The sequence below is a fragment of the Penicillium concentricum genome (assembly GCF_028827145.1).
Source record: "Penicillium concentricum strain IBT 3081 chromosome Unknown utg000002l_segment0_segment0, whole genome shotgun sequence".
Taxonomy (NCBI): Eukaryota; Fungi; Ascomycota; class Eurotiomycetes; order Eurotiales; family Aspergillaceae; genus Penicillium; species Penicillium concentricum.
In genome coordinates this window covers 2,422,887-2,438,160 of record NW_026622755.1, presented here as the reverse complement: position 1 = coordinate 2,438,160, position 15,274 = coordinate 2,422,887, and the positions used below count along the sequence as shown (strand labels likewise).

Sequence of the window (15,274 nt, the reverse complement as noted above, 5' to 3'; positions counted from 1 at the left end):
GAGCTGCCCGGTTGTTACTTCCGACGGAAACGCCCTCTAGCCCGCGAGGACCCTCTGTTGATGTTCATTGATCGATAGTTCGCATGAGCTTCGGGTTTGATCTTCCGGCCACGGGGTTTCTTCGCTTCGGCAGTCTCGGAAGGATTCTTTGGAGGTTTGCCTAGGGGTTCTTGTTCCTGCGGCTTCGCGGCAGACGAAACAGCTTCCTTGATTCTCTCCGAGAAAGTCTTCGGTCTGGCAACAGGCTTTGGCTGTTCTCCAAATTCGGGATCATCATCCGAGTCCGGATCAAACTCGGCCTCAGTATCAAGCTCGGGCTCCGACATGGTATGAAGGGAAGCGGCCTCGTCCGCTCGCTCAATATCACTCGGGACATCATCCCAGCCATCATTGGCAGCAGGTAGCTGTTGCGTTTCCGGAACTGCTAGAACTTCGTCCTCGTGTTCCCAGTCCTCCATCGCAGGAGCTGGGTTTGATTTGGGCTTCGGCTGATGGATAACCGGTCTCATAATCACTCTTCGAGTCGTCCGCTTCTGGCCCTTCTTCTTGTATTTTCGGTTCACGTCTGGTGCCTGACTATCCTCAATCTGGATCTTGGCAGCTTCTTCTGCCTCCGCTTCTTCCTCCATCTCGCGCATCACGTCCCAGTCGTCTTCCATACGATCCTCCTCCATGTCCCGCAGTCCTTGGACTAAATGCGTTAGCCCCTTGCTGGCAAATCTTTGGGGCTTGCGTGAAACAATAGGACTGAGACCTGGACCATCATGCTTTGCATTAGGTGGAGGATATCGACCAGAGTTGGAGCGACGGAGGAAAGATGGTGTCCCAGACTGCGCTTCTTGCGGTGATATTTCAGCCGTAGGGTTTAGCAAATTCATCTTCTGTGCATCTGCGTCATCCTCTGCTTCTACTATGGCGGCATAACGCATCGTCGTCGGTGTTGCGAATAGATTTGCAAGATAGAACTGCTTGGTCTCAGATGCAGGGGTTCGCGCAAGCCTGGGCGTTTCCTGTTGAGCTTCTTCTTCCGGATCCTCAGGGATCGTGTTCACGGGCCTTCTTTTGGAGGGTGTTCGAAACGCGGCTGTTAGGTTATTTGATTGCCTTGTGGCAGAAGGCGTCCCGCCACTCCCACCAGATTCAGATAGCATGTCGAATAGGCCCAATGTCTTTCCATCACGCTGGGGCGTAGGTCCAATTGCGACTTTGAATGGTGAAGGTGCTGGTGGTCCTTGCCTATGTGTGCTTGGACTAAAGAGTCTGCGAAGAGTTGACGGCGAGTCATACGGATCGAGTTGTGCAGGGTGTTGTTTGGTGCGATTGTTGGATGGCGTTGCAAAGAGTCCCCTGGACGATTTACGGGGTGTAACTTGAAGAAATGCACCATCCTGACCGGGGGGAGATGCATGTTTCCGCTTTTTCGAGTTACTATCATATGGCTCCTGTCGACTGTTTTCCCGCCGACTTAGGGATGCCTCAAGGGCCTTGAGGCGACTGTATTCCTTGTATTTAGCCGCTAATGCAAGAATATTTGGAATTAGTAATTTATGTCATATTAAATACCATGCCGCATGAGAATCTCGACTTACCGATATCCGCGTTTTGTTTGATATCATTGCGTCCGGCTTTGCGGCCCCCGTTGGCCGACGCGAAGGCTTTCTCCCATGTTTTTAATTCTGCACGAACATTGATAGCTTGGGCGCCGACCTCAGCACTGGAAGTAAGAACGTTGTCGGCCATTATTGCATTGTACGTGTTACAAGACAACCTGGAAGAAGAGCAGTCTGGCCGTAAATCTATCGATGCGCGTCACGCGACGCGACCTAATCAAAAATCAGACCAAACCGGTAGGCGGTCTGATTCTGCCACCGCGATAATGTATATATCCCAAATAAGCAGGCGGTGGGTTTCTGCACAAAAGTGAGGTCATATTGCACTTGACCAATAGACATTTCGCCCTTCGGGGCATATGGTCAACTAAAGATATACAGAGAAGATTAGCATGGCCCCTGCACTAAAGATGACACGCGCAATCAAAGAGAAGATACCTATTTGTTTTCCTTCGACGTCCAATATAGAGGTCCCAGGGTGTGGGGCTTTTGTACTGTAGAAACGATATAATTGGACCTACTGTACGGGTAGTATCCACATTAGAGCCGGGGGTTCGAGCCACGTTGTGGACCCACATTTATTATGCCAAGCCCTTCCATAGTATCCGTAACGACGCAACACTTATCTGTACATTTGTCTGATTACATTGTTGAAATTCATATTACGTATACTTATTATCTACATATAGTACTCCTTCTGGTGACAGCATATTTTCCAGTTGTCCCAATGAGATCTTAGGTGATTTCTTCTATGTACCTCCGTTTACCTATCTTTGTCAGAAATCAGGATACAAAGTCCGATCTACTTGCATTGTCATCGATCTATTGACCCTTATCGCAATTCACACACTATGTATCTAGAACTTCCAGTTGCGCAGCGCGGAATACCTCGCCCAAGGCACCGTCTGTTCGCAAATATGTGCGCTTCCCTTTCGTAAACCAGAACCCTATTGCAACAAGCAGCATCGCCCCAAAGACTGCAATCGCCCAGTTCATTGTGACAACACTAGGAGATGGGCTCCCAGGAAAGAAGAAGAACACTGTAGTGACACAACAATATATCAGTCCAACCCAATTGATCACAGGGCGCAGGCGCCCAAGAGAAAATGTTCCAAGCGGAATATCAGACATTCCGAAAACCACAACTGCAAATATCGGCAGTGCATATGATATAGTCAAAGCAATTGTGGAAACACTGACTACTGCATCCACAGCAGCCTCTGTGAAGAAGTATAGGACGCCCACCAAAGAGATGATCACACCTTGAGCCCAGAGCGCCCGTGCTGGAACATTCCAGTAAGTATCGACATGTGTCAGGTAGGTGCTGAATGGGAGACCACCATCACGCGCAAATCCCCATGTCAAACGAGACGCAGTTGTCGTAATACTGACACCTTGGCCCAGCATGTTGAATACAAATATACTGAAAAGCGCAATTGTGCCTTGAGGTCCGACAGTCTGCCTCACAAGCTCCACAAAAGGCAGTCCCGAGGCGGGGTCCAAAACGGTCTCCAAGTTTTGAATACAGAAAAGGCAGACGATCATGAAAATACCACCTGAGGTTGCACCCGATACGATCGAAAGCCAAAGAACTCGCGGGCCATTCTTCTGGGGAGATGGGAGTTCCTCAATCAAGTGAATCACAGCGTCAAAAGCTGTCAACCCATAAGCGGACTGCACGAGGCCGATAAACCAGGCGACGCCATCACTCCACTCAGTATCGTTGATCCATCGTCCGAAGACAAACGAAGGTGGTTGAAATGACAGCTCGTCATTGACACCGACTGCAATGAGTATAGCAAGAGCGAAAAGAACAAACTCTCCTCCAAACCAAGCCCCAACGAGATTATTGAACCAACGGAGTATCCAATCTTTGCGACAAGCAATGACATTCGAGAATGTCATCAGCATAGTAATAGAAACGTAAATCACAAACTTCAACCACCCCAGACTTGTCCCGGTCCAATTTTCATCGGATACTGTCTTCAGTCCAAGAATAATCTCAGTCATGAATGCATTTTGTGATGCAGCAAGAGTCCACCACCCAAACACATTGATCCAAGCGCAAGAGTAAGACACGAAGCGACCTAGTGGGGATTTCCAAAGGCGGGAGACCCAGTAGGCTTGTCCTAATACGGTGGGCATGCTGCTACACAGCTCACCCAAAGAAAGAGCCACGCAGAGATTGCAGAACGTGACAAGAAGGAGGCCGTATAGAATTGTGATAGGTCCTCCATTGGTTAGGCCGTTGGAGAGATCAACTGCGAAAGTCGCCCAGGTTCCGAGAACGCTGAATGAGAGGGCGAGCATGCTCCATGGGCTGAACTTGCGCGACAGAGATTGGACATGGCCCATTGTACCCAGACCTTCAGCATCGTGGGAGGCTATGTGACTCGAGTCGGACTTTTCCATGGTAGAGGATTTCTCTTCGTCCATGTTGAGTAGTTTGTATGGTTGTATCAAGGTGGGAGTAAAGAAGACTGGAGAACTATAAGCACTCCATTCTGCATAGACCGCAAAATATATATACATCCATATCTTTTCGTTTTATTAATCTCCCTACATTTTGGTCAATCTACATTCCTGATTCTGTCTAGCAAAGGCACTAGGCACAAGTATCGTCGAAAAACCTTCAAATGTCGTAGAAGATGAGGTTAGCAAGGATGTTCATTGGAGGATAATTGCTTGAAGTAGTATTGCCGACAACCCCGCAAACTCTTTCACCAAAGTACGCTATCTGGACTGTAAAATTGCCTGTTTTGTCGTAGTTTGCTAGTTTGCTGAAATCTAAAATAATCCCTGCTAGCTCGAGCTCATAGAAATTGCCAATTCGGCAAGTAAATTGACCACCGGAAAGTGATCGGGCATATTATGTATGGGGCAAATCAGCTATAAATTGCACCCGCTTTTGTATCTGGAACTTTGCAGTTTCACCAGCCCTCTCCTTCGTGTTTACCATTACAATTGTCATTTTTAAAATTCCAGATAACGCACAAAAATGGCCGCCACGCCAGCTCAACATGCCCTACCATCCTGGTGGAGGACCCAACTGCACCATCTTGACGACTACGTGTCGTCCAAATCCGTACCAACAGAATCGGACATTGTGATTATTGGAGCTGGAATATCGGGCGCCTCAGTTGCATATCATATCCTGCAACAGCACAGAGGACCCAATCCACCAAAAGTGACCATACTGGAGGCGCGTCAAGCATGCTCCGGGGCAACTGGTCGAAACGGTAAGTCACCTACTGATAGTGATCATCTGCTATTATGTCTGACACAATGCAACCAGGTGGTCATTTAAAGCCAGATCCGTACAGCTTCATCAGTCAGCTTGCCGCAGAGTACGGCCCAGAACTAGCTGAAGAGGTAGCTGAGTTTGAGCGATCTCACGTTGATGCAATTAGCAATCTTGTGAAGTCGGAAAAGATTGATTGCCACCTCGTCGTGACAAAAGCAATTGATGTCCAGCTAAATGCCAAAGAGTGCAGAAAAGTCAAATCTAGCTTTGATCGTTTGCCAGGAATTGGCGTCAAATCGGCCGAGCGGGTCAGCTTCACGGATCAAAGTGAAGCGGAACTGGTGAGCGCTTCCAATACTAAAGGCCATTTGAATATAATACTAATTAATTGTGTCCAGAGATCTCGTGTCAAGGGAGCTCAAGGTTGTTTTAGCTATGAAGCAGGCCATATCTGGCCCTACAAATTGGTCCTGCACATTCTTGGCCGTTGTGTTGAACAAGGAGTTAAACTTTTTACGCATACTCCAGCACAGAATATCTCATCCGCCAACGATGACTCTGGTCAATGGATTGTTGACACACCACGGGGCGCTATCAAAACGCAACACGTTGTTTTCGCCAGCAATGCTTATACATCGGCTGTTCTACCCATGTACTCAGACAAAATTGTTCCAGTGCGCGGAGTTTGTTGCAGAATAGTTCCAGCTCGCCCAGTGAAAAGGCTTACCGAGACATACACTCTCCGATGGTCATGGAGTGAATTCGACTATCTCATCCCCTGTGAAGATGGAAGCGTGATTGTCGGTGGTGCTTGGAGTAAGTACTACCGGAACACGGGAGATTGGTACAATAATGTCAACGACAATGAAATGATCGAGCCTGCCAAGGAGTATTTTGATGGTTATATGCAACGCAACTTCCATGACTGGGAAGAAAGTGGCGCATATGTGGATCAGATTTGGACTGGAAGTATGTCTTAGACACCTGAGCACCTCCAATCCGTGGAAAACTATGCTGATATGACCTTTTGCTAGTTATGGGCTACTCCACAGATTCTTTGCCTCATATTGGACAAGTCCCCGGGAAAAAGGGACAGTTTATCATCGCTGGGTTCACCGGTCATGGAATGCCACAGGCATGGCTTTCCGGCAAGGGTGTTGCAGCCATGGTTTCGAAGGGGATCCCGTTCGCTGAATCTGGGATCCCGAAGATCTTTGAGACTACTCAAGCTCGCCTTGAGAAAGATAGGAATGACATACTCGAGGTGGCAGGGGAAGTTGACAAGTCCAGTGCACGGCTGTAAGATCGCATGGTGAAATCGATAAGCCCCAATGTGTGCGTTCAACAAATATACTTCGTGTTCTCTTTGCTCAAAAGGAAAGAAAAGACAATTTGAATATATCCCTAGATAATCAGCAAGTTTCCATTGACAGCAAGTTTGAGCTAGGTAGTTATTTCTCTCAAAAATTTGTCCAAAGCCCAACTATTATTGATATAATGCTGAGATGGAAAATCTCCTACAACTTCAAGACTTCAGGAGATAAGCGTATCTTCAATGTGGTGTGGTCACATGATGTCATGTGACCATTCCCCGCAATCCTTATCAGTTGTCTCCGCTTCCTCGGTTATCCGACCCCAACACTTATTTACTCCCATTTTTGTCTATTGTACCGCAATGACAGTTGTACAATTATGCCCCCAAAACGTGAGCGTACGGTTCAAGGCTCGTGTTGGCCCTGCAAACATCGCCGGGTGAAATGTGATCTTGGGAAGCCCTTATGCCAGAGATGTGTCTCGTCTGGAGCAAAGTGCTGTTACGACAAGCTTTTGATCAGATGGAAAAAGACTCCAACAACACAAAGCCTGACAATGTCCCAATCTCCATTCATGAGTCTCAATATGCACTTAACAGACAATACCTTGGCCATTGGGGATCTCAAGGCTCTTGAATACTTTCAGTTCGCTGTATGGCCTCTTTTCACCACTTCCGCTCATCCTTGCCCGCCACCCATACCTCTAGCAATGGAATGTCAACCGGTGCTACTGGCGGTGTGTGAATTGGCCGAGGCACATCGCACACTGCGGGACGAGACTGGGAATAGTACGGTGAGCGCACCGTTTGATAAAAGAATGAGCTGCCTAGCTTCAGTGAGGGAGCAGCTTCGAACGAATAATTCCAACCACGCATCACTTTCACCCCTGCTGATCGCAGTCTTTCTGCTCTATTTTTTGGACGGCTTTATTGAATGTGGTCACCCATCTGCCTCGACAGCAAGTCATCACGTGGGCGTCCAAGCGATTGTTGATCATCTTGGAGGCTTCACAGCTCTTATCAAAATGGGCCAAAAAGATATCACTATGCTACTATCAGAGTTTGCATCCACAGACCTGACAAAGGCTCTGCTGGACGACCGAGCTCCTTGCTTTCCCGCTGAAATCTGGACACAGATAGAGCACGGGACGGTGTGGTGGGATCAGGAAACATACAACGGCACGACACTGGCATCAGTATTTAGAATACTGGCAGAAATGTCATTGTATCGCCAGCAAATCAGAGGAGACCCAGAGACACTTTCAATGGAAGTGGTGCGAGATTTTGAGCGGTGTCTACAGCCGTCATTCCAGACCCTCAATTTTGACCATATCGAACACCCCAATACCTATACTGTGCATGAATCGACGCTTGAATCCAGGATGCAGGCCGATTCCTTCACGCGTGCTTTTCAACATAGTGCGCTCGTCTACCTATACCGAGCAATCTGTGGCCTTCCACCAAGGCATTGCTTGGTACAACAGCATGTTCAGTCATGTGTGGAGTGTATCAAAAGCATCTCGCCTCTTTCTAAGGCTCATAACTGTATAATTTTTCCATTATACATTGTGGGCGCCCACACTTTCCTGCACGATCAGCAGACCTTCGTCTTGGAGAGACTTGATTTTATATACAAATATTTGCGCTTCAACTCCGTACTGTTGGTTCGCGCGGCGTTGGAGGATTTATGGAAGTCACCACGGCATGATGGGGATTGGTGGGACATGTTTAAATCTCTAGGTGAACATGTACTTGTGATCTAGTTAGAGCTGTTATTACTATGAGCGTTTGAGCGAATACCATGCATTGATAATATTTTGTCTGCCTATTAGGCTGACGGTTTATTTGCAACTTGGCCTGTCAGAAATGCCAATATAGGCTTAGTTCCAATGACCTCGGACTCCCCCGTAGTGTGGAGCCTCGGACGTGTGGGGTGAGCTGATTCAGAATGACTCTGCCTAGCGTTGGTGCCACTGATAAAACCGGCTCTAGCAACCTAGTCCATCATCATCACATTGATAATTCTTTGACAATGACCGTGTCCTCCGAGCAGTGCCCGTTCGATGGCGAGTTTGATGCTCTCGTAAAAGAGCAACTGGAAAAATGGAAAGTCCCCGGCTTGAGTATCGCTGTTCTTCACGGCCCCAATACGTACACCAAGGTAATACCGTCGACCCGCTTGATCTCTCAAATGCTCACAGAGTATAGGCATATGGAAAGGCAGAACTGCCAAATCCCAGCACAGGACGACCACAACGAGATATGACCACTGAAGCGTTATTCGCAGCATGTAGCACCACCAAGGCTTTTACCGGTGCTGCGACCTCCATAGCAATCCAGGAGAGCAAGGCCACCGAGTCTCCAATCGACTGGGACACGCCTGTGGCTTCTCTTATCCCAAAAGACTTTGTCCTGGAGAACGACTACGCGACCAAGAATGTTACACTTGAAGATGCGCTATCGCATCGGTCGGGTATGCCAGATCATAACTGGACGTTGGTTCTATTCCCAAAAAAGGGCCAAGCGCCGCGCTCAGTAGTCCGCACGATGCAATACATGCCCCTCGCGTCACCGCTGCGCACCAAATACCACTACAGCAATCACATGTTCATTGCTGTGTCGCATGCGTTGGAGCAACACACCGGCGAACAGCTGGGACCGTTCATGAAGAAACGCATCTGGGACCCGCTCGGTATGAGCGAAACATTCTTCTCGCCAAGCGAAGCAAAGGCAAACCCATCAACTGCCGCAAAACTTGTGCAAGCGTACGACTGGGCTCCTACGAATGATGGCGGAACGTTCATTCCAAAACCACAGAATGACTGGGCTGCTAACAGTGGTGCTGGTGCTATCATCAGCAGCGTTGCCGACTACGCCCGTTGGATACGGGAGTTGATTGAAAAAACGGGGCCGCTGAAAGGACATGACAGCTTGACAGATCCGCGGACGATATATTTCCAGAACGATGATTTGAATTTGCCGGCTCCGTACCATGGGTACGCGCTCGGATGGGTCGTGGATAACTACCGCGGTCAGCATTTCTATAGTCATGCCGGTGGCTGGCCTGGCTATGGCAACTGGGTGGGCTTCGTTCCCGAGAAGAAGTTTGGATTTGTGGTTATGGGCAATTCCTCCTCGGCTCGATATGCTGCGTTCAGATTGGCCACTTATCTTTTGGATAGGCGGCTTGGTCTGTCGGATGATCCGAAATACGAGGAGCAGATTGATGCTTGTATTGCAAGACAAACTGAGACATGGGAGTCGAGTTTTAAACATGAAGATATGGAGGACTCGAAGAAACGGTTGTTCTCTTCTTTGCCTGATCCTGTGATTCCATGTGCAGTGCATATGTCCGGATATGCTGGAACATACAGACACCCCATGGGTGTGAATTTTACCATCCAAATAAGCAATGGTGAACTCACTGCTGACCTGCGAGATCGAGTCATTCCGTGTGAACTTTCTCTTGTTCATGCAAGCGGGGAACATTTCGTGGGTAGCATCCATAGTTCAGGACTTAATCTGTTGCTGCCCTTCCCAGTGGAATTTTATATTGATGCTATGGGGGTGGTGAAAAGAGTTGGACTTTTTTGGAACCTGCTCTGAAGGGCAAGAAGCTCTGGTTTGATCGTTGTGACTCCTAAACTTTATGTTACCCCCCAAGAGCGACAGGGTTGTAATACATAGTACTGATCGTTCAATTCTTGCCCAAAGACTCTGGCGTTTCCTATTTCCCGCGCTATGAACGCATTAAAGATCATCATTAAATCAAAACCAGCTCTCCCAGTTACCAACTTGTCAACCCTTTCACCCGATCAAACCCACCCCTCAACTGTGACTCAGGATACACAACCTTCCCCTGTAGAACAGTGTACTTAACAATTCCCTCACAATGCTCAGGTCGTACACGCGCAAGCCAAATCATTTGCTGATCTGTCTTGCGGTAAATCAAAACATTGGCAGAGAACTTATGCCCACCGACATGCGACACGAAGAAAATGCCCACCCCACCAGCCCGGGAATCATCTGCATCTCGGTCCAGACCCAGCGGGCGAAGATGTCGCTCTAGCTCGCGCTTGATAAGTGGCGCTGTAATACCGCAGCGCGCATCTCGGCGTCCGTGTGAGCAGAGTAGAATCACATAGTCAAGTTCACAGGGTCGAGCGCTCAACCCATTCGTGGGAGAGGAAATGCCGTTTCCATTTTTCTGGTCGACAGGGTGGTCGATGAATCTGGCTATTAGGTCTGGAACGTCTGATTGTGTGACGGAGTCGATGTATGTGAATGATGGTAGAATCAGTACTTTTGTGCCTTGCTTAGAACTGTCGTCTGTGGTTGGCTGTTCTGCAGTGAGATTTGATGCTGAGACTTTAATGTGCTGGATCGGGTGTTAGTGGAGGTAGGCTATATGTGAATTTCGGAACTTACACCGTGGTCTGACTTCACCCCATCGAATGCTTCCATTAAGCTTCCTGTCATATTTTCAACGTTCTTTTCCTTCCAGTCGGATTGGCCCGTTGCTACGAGAACATGAGCTTGAAATTCTTTGATTTGACCATAAAGAGGTCTCGAGGTCTCGACTTTCACTTTCGACGGAAACTGTACTGTGCAGTCGGCGCAGTCTTTTAAACATTCAGGGCCGTCCTCTTTGGGATCCACTTTGGGAAAAAGGTACTCGTCGGCGCTGGCGCCCGTGCGGCCCAAGGAAAGCAAGGAACGCAGCATGATCGAAGGGGTGATAAAGTTACGAAGGGGAGGTTGAAAGTGAGGTTGAGTTTAGGTGTTAGGTGTTTTTGAAGTTGGAGGTTGCCTGGAGAGGAACTAAAGATATATTCATACGATAATACCCCAGTATCTCCGAAATATGCGCTGAGTCCGGTCGAAAAGGCCGAAGTCCGAGCTGACTGCGCTATCTCCAGACTGGGATCTCTCTAGGGCTGAAGCTAAGTGGAGAAGATTCATTCGGGGGCCCCGTTTCATACTAGGGCTTAGTTTTAGTCTAAGGCGGAGACTTGCAGCCAACATCCATTTGATCTGCATCTACCACGTGGAATCACCAAGCTTGAGATACACGTCACATTCTGCTAACTTTCGCGGCAATTGGCCGTTGATCCCGACATGTACAGCCATATCTTATCAGATCCGCGTATAGAACACTTGCCCTCAACCGGAACGTCACGTCTTTGGGAAGTAGCACCTACTGTCTGGTGTAACGGACTTTTAGAACCTGGTGTTAATTTCCAAGGCTCATATAGCCCCATGTTTTGATTAATAATCAAATGAAACTTCCAAGGTTGGAAGCATGCACTAAGTACTACATGGTTATTCGTACGAGCATGGTGAGCAAACCAAAGGAATCCATAAACGCGGACAACGTCTTGGCGGTGATGGTTATTCTCATGATTCGGAACTGGACCAATATTGGGGATTATCGCGTGTTGTTGCCTAGAGATTGCCAAGAGATGTAGTGGTCCATTGCTGATGCTTGAATATTTTCCGGTAGGGCTTGGAAGATTTTCAATTGCCAAGTTTGAAGGACAGGAAGCTAGTCAATCCACCCAAACCAAGCGCATAGCCCCTTGAAGGCGTTCCGGTGTCCGGCATATGGGGCCTAATATTTTGTGGGTTGAAAAATAGATCTGAAAGAAAATATTCATGTCCTGAAGAAAAAGAAGATAAATTCTAAAGCAAAAAGAAGAAAGAAATTAAAAAAAACAAAAAGGTAATTGAAAAAAACAAAAAAAACCACGCGACGTCGGTCAGACTTTCCGCATTGGGCGGTCCCACGGTCGCAGAGCGGGACCACGTAAGCCGGAGCTGAGCCAATTCCCAGAACTTCCCACACATCTCGGACGTAAGAACTCTCAGTATACCCCGAGCTTGTCTCCAACACCGAGTATATGGACGTTCAAGGGAATGTCCAGCCGGAACGCGTGCGCAAGCGTCGCCGCCGCACAATGGCGTGCACGCAGTGTCGCACGCGCAAGTTGCGATGCGATCGCGAGTATCCCACTTGCAGTCGCTGTTTAAAGAGCAGAACCCCGAGCAAATGCACATATGAGGATGGCTTCTTATGGCAGCAACCGACCACTGTCGCGACTACTGCATTTACTACCGACCAAAGGTCCACGCTATCTATGCCTAGAGATACCCCAATTGACACACCTCCGGATTCGGGAATACCGACAGTGTCAACTCGGACGGAGCCTTTCCCAGCTAGTGAACCTCCTCGCCTGGCTATGGCTGGCAGTCCAATGCATCACGAATATCATGGACTTACGGGGCATGCTCTTGCGCCCCCTTACAGAGGTCGACCACACGACAGAGAGCGAAAGGACTGCTTTTTGGAAACTGTGCTCGGTGCTCCTAAGGCTGCTGTTAATCAGGAACCCTACGTGAACATGGGTTTACAGCGTCCCAAGCGTCCCGCCCCCGCATCAGAGCAGAATATGAAAGCACCGTCGCAAGTCGACTATGCGCACGTTGACGAAGAAGAGGACCCGCTGTCACCTTCGGACCAGCTAGACCTCGCTCCTCGCATGATGATGAGGGGCCGTGAAACTAAAACCCGGTTCAGCGGATCGGGTATCTTTGCTAGTCTAGTTGCACAGGTCTGCATTCCCCTTCCCCCTTCTGCTCTTTATATTACAATTGCCAATGGCATTCAAAACACGGAGGCTGACATATTCATAGTTTCCGGATATAAGATCATTTGCAGAAGAGATCAGGCTTTCTACTCCGATTTTCGCGCAACTTCAGCCGGATCTGAGAAGGGTTAAGCGTGGGCTATTCAAACTTATGGTGCTCAATCGGCCCTTCCCCGACCCTACGACGGCTTCGCTAATTAGTATGCTGCCCTCGCGCGGCGTGGTTGATGAGTTGGTCGGGCTGTATATCACTTATATCGAGTCCACTCACCGCATTCTTCATGTACCATCCTTCTTAAGAGAGCTTGACCAATTCTGGGCCATGTTAGACAGCCCGGCTTCAATATCTACTGCCTTTACAGTTCAGGTACTGTTGGTTCTTGCCTGCGCATGGAACCTTGCAGATTTTTCTAGTCTACAGTCAAAAAGTGTGGGCGAACTCAAGTGCCAGTCTGCAATGGAGTGGACGCTGCACGCAGAAAAGTGGATCGAGAATCTTCACACCAAACGTCCGGAGATCACGTCAATGAGACTGTCTATTTTATTGATCATGGCGCGCAACTCTCACGGAATGAAACGCAGCCAGGCTTGGCTCACTACAAGTACATTGGTCAAGCAAGCAATGATGGCAGGATACCATCGCGATCCAAGCCGGTACACACGGATCTCTGTATTCAATAAAGAGATGCGACGGCGAATATGGACCACAATTGTGGAACTGGACCTGCAAATTGCTCTTGACCGGGGAATGCCACCGTCAGTACAAAGCTTTGACTATGATGCAGCTCCGGGGCTGAACATTTACGACCACGAGATCCACGAGAATAGTACTGAGGTTCCCCAAAGCTGGCCACTGAGCGAAGTTACCGACTCATCGTTCCAGTCTATCCTGAGTCACTCGCTACCTCTTCGCCTTCAAGCATGTTCTCTCATGCACTCCCCACGGATCAGCTGTCGATATGAGGATATTCAGCGCCTGGACGGTGAGCTCAACCGTCATCTTTCTCGGATTCCTTCGTGGGCGACGGTAGACCCCAACGACATTGCCACGCAACACAAAGTAATATTGTGGAAAGGGTTGATTGAGACCAAGCTTTCCCAGACTCTACTGTCTGTCCACACCCCTTTCGCCATTGAAGCACGACGAGAATCCCTATTTGCACCCTCTGCGCGTACTCGCATGGATGCTGCAACCAGAATATTGTCCACACAGCGCCAGCTACACGAGATTTCGCGAACGTTATCGCTATGTATGCTTGGCGAATGGACTATCCACGCCTACATTTCCATCTGCCAATTGTTACACATAACCGAACCCGACACCTGTAAGTCTTTCCTGCGATTCAATACTTGACCATGAGAGCACTAACTCACACTTCGCAGCTGCCCCTTCCTATCCCGTCTCATCAACTTTCATTCTCCACAATATACCTGGAATCCCCGAATCACTCCTATCACTCGTAGAAACAGCATTGATCGCCTTGGAAGAGCGCTCTCTTTTGATGGCCAAGGGAGCAAAAGACTATTACTTCCTCTCAACGATCGTCGCATTAGTCAAAGCCCGACTCTGGCCGTCACAAGCAACGATGTACAAGCAGCAGGCTGTCGAACGGGTCCTGTCATTTGCGCAGATTCTCTTCTCTCGGCACATGAATTGCGACCACCTCGGCGACAAAGGGGTAGGTAATTTCAAGAACAACCAGCTGGCTGCATTTATGGCGGCTCCAACAATGGTGCCTGTGATGCAGCCCGATTTTGATCCTAATGGGATGCTCCCGCCGCCGCAACCTGGCGTGTTAGTGAGTTGCATTCTCTCCTTGGTTCCTGTCTTCTTTCGTGCTAACTATGAGTTCCCAGCGCCCTGACGAATTCGATCCTTTCTTGGAGATCTTCGATTGGGAGGATCTGACAAGTATGACGTTCCCCTGTTAGGCTGAGCGGTTGGATCAGGCTTTTGACTTTTTATACGGACACTGTACGATAAACGCTTCGTCTTTTGGATTTGCTATGCCCCTACCATTGTACATAGTTGAACTTGCTGAATACCCATACTAAATATCAAGAAATCTAGTCGCAATGCGGTCATTCATATTTCGTTGCGTAATTATGGATGTTGTCATGTAGTTGGGTCCACCATGAGATCATGATCGGAGAGATCAGCATTGACGGCATGCAAGGGGGTGCAGGTCAGACAAAAGAAATAGAAAACAATGTCACATTTAGCATTGATTTTTATGCCGAATGTTATCTGAAAGTATGTTTTTTTAGTTAGCGTTGACAGTTGCGTTGCTGCCTTGCCTAATAGCGCGAGGACTTATTGGCTATTGATCGTCGAAGCTATTGTGGGGATATTCAAATCAATTGGCCTAGTTCTGTGCAATATTTGTCTGTTGTATGTCATAGTAATAAGGAACAGGAAATATAAGCAATATTATTAATATGGGAAATAGACATGCAGGCG

At 48.4% G+C, this 15,274-nt stretch overlaps 6 protein-coding genes across 6 annotated transcripts; 3 read left to right on the top strand and 3 right to left on the bottom strand.

Moving 5' to 3' along the window:
- Positions 1–14: 14 nt before the first annotated feature.
- Positions 15–1,740, bottom strand: sld2 (the record flags this gene model as incomplete). The annotated part of the gene is made up of 2 exons (XM_056722230.1): positions 15–1,516; positions 1,590–1,740. 2 exons carry the CDS (start codon positions 1,738–1,740, stop codon positions 15–17), a joined length of 1,653 nt encoding a protein of 550 aa, XP_056578480.1.
- Positions 1,741–2,459: 719 nt separating this feature from the next.
- N7517_004499 (uncharacterized protein) lies at positions 2,460–4,046 on the bottom strand (the record flags this gene model as incomplete). Its single annotated transcript, XM_056722229.1, has 1 exon — positions 2,460–4,046. One exon carries the CDS (start codon positions 4,044–4,046, stop codon positions 2,460–2,462), a length of 1,587 nt encoding a protein of 528 aa, XP_056578479.1.
- Positions 4,047–4,608: 562 nt separating this feature from the next.
- N7517_004498 (NAD(P)/FAD-dependent oxidoreductase) lies at positions 4,609–6,157 on the top strand (the record flags this gene model as incomplete). Its single annotated transcript, XM_056722228.1, has 4 exons — positions 4,609–4,849; positions 4,906–5,195; positions 5,253–5,823; positions 5,889–6,157. 4 exons carry the CDS (start codon positions 4,609–4,611, stop codon positions 6,155–6,157), a joined length of 1,371 nt encoding a protein of 456 aa, XP_056578478.1.
- Positions 6,158–8,198: 2,041 nt separating this feature from the next.
- On the top strand, positions 8,199–9,772 carry N7517_004497 (Peptidase S12 Pab87-related C-terminal; the record flags this gene model as incomplete). Its single annotated transcript, XM_056722227.1, has 2 exons — positions 8,199–8,327; positions 8,375–9,772. 2 exons carry the CDS (start codon positions 8,199–8,201, stop codon positions 9,770–9,772), a joined length of 1,527 nt encoding a protein of 508 aa, XP_056578477.1.
- Positions 9,773–9,953: 181 nt separating this feature from the next.
- Positions 9,954–10,891, bottom strand: N7517_004496 (sucrase/ferredoxin-like domain-containing protein; the record flags this gene model as incomplete). The annotated part of the gene is made up of 2 exons (XM_056722226.1): positions 9,954–10,544; positions 10,595–10,891. The coding sequence occupies 2 exons, from the start codon at positions 10,889–10,891 to the stop codon at positions 9,954–9,956; spliced, it is 888 nt and encodes a 295-aa protein (XP_056578476.1).
- Positions 10,892–12,066: 1,175 nt separating this feature from the next.
- N7517_004495 (putative C6 transcription factor) lies at positions 12,067–14,745 on the top strand (the record flags this gene model as incomplete). Its single annotated transcript, XM_056722225.1, has 4 exons — positions 12,067–12,777; positions 12,860–14,138; positions 14,197–14,612; positions 14,671–14,745. The coding sequence occupies 4 exons, from the start codon at positions 12,067–12,069 to the stop codon at positions 14,743–14,745; spliced, it is 2,481 nt and encodes an 826-aa protein (XP_056578475.1).
- Positions 14,746–15,274: the final 529 nt, after the last annotated feature.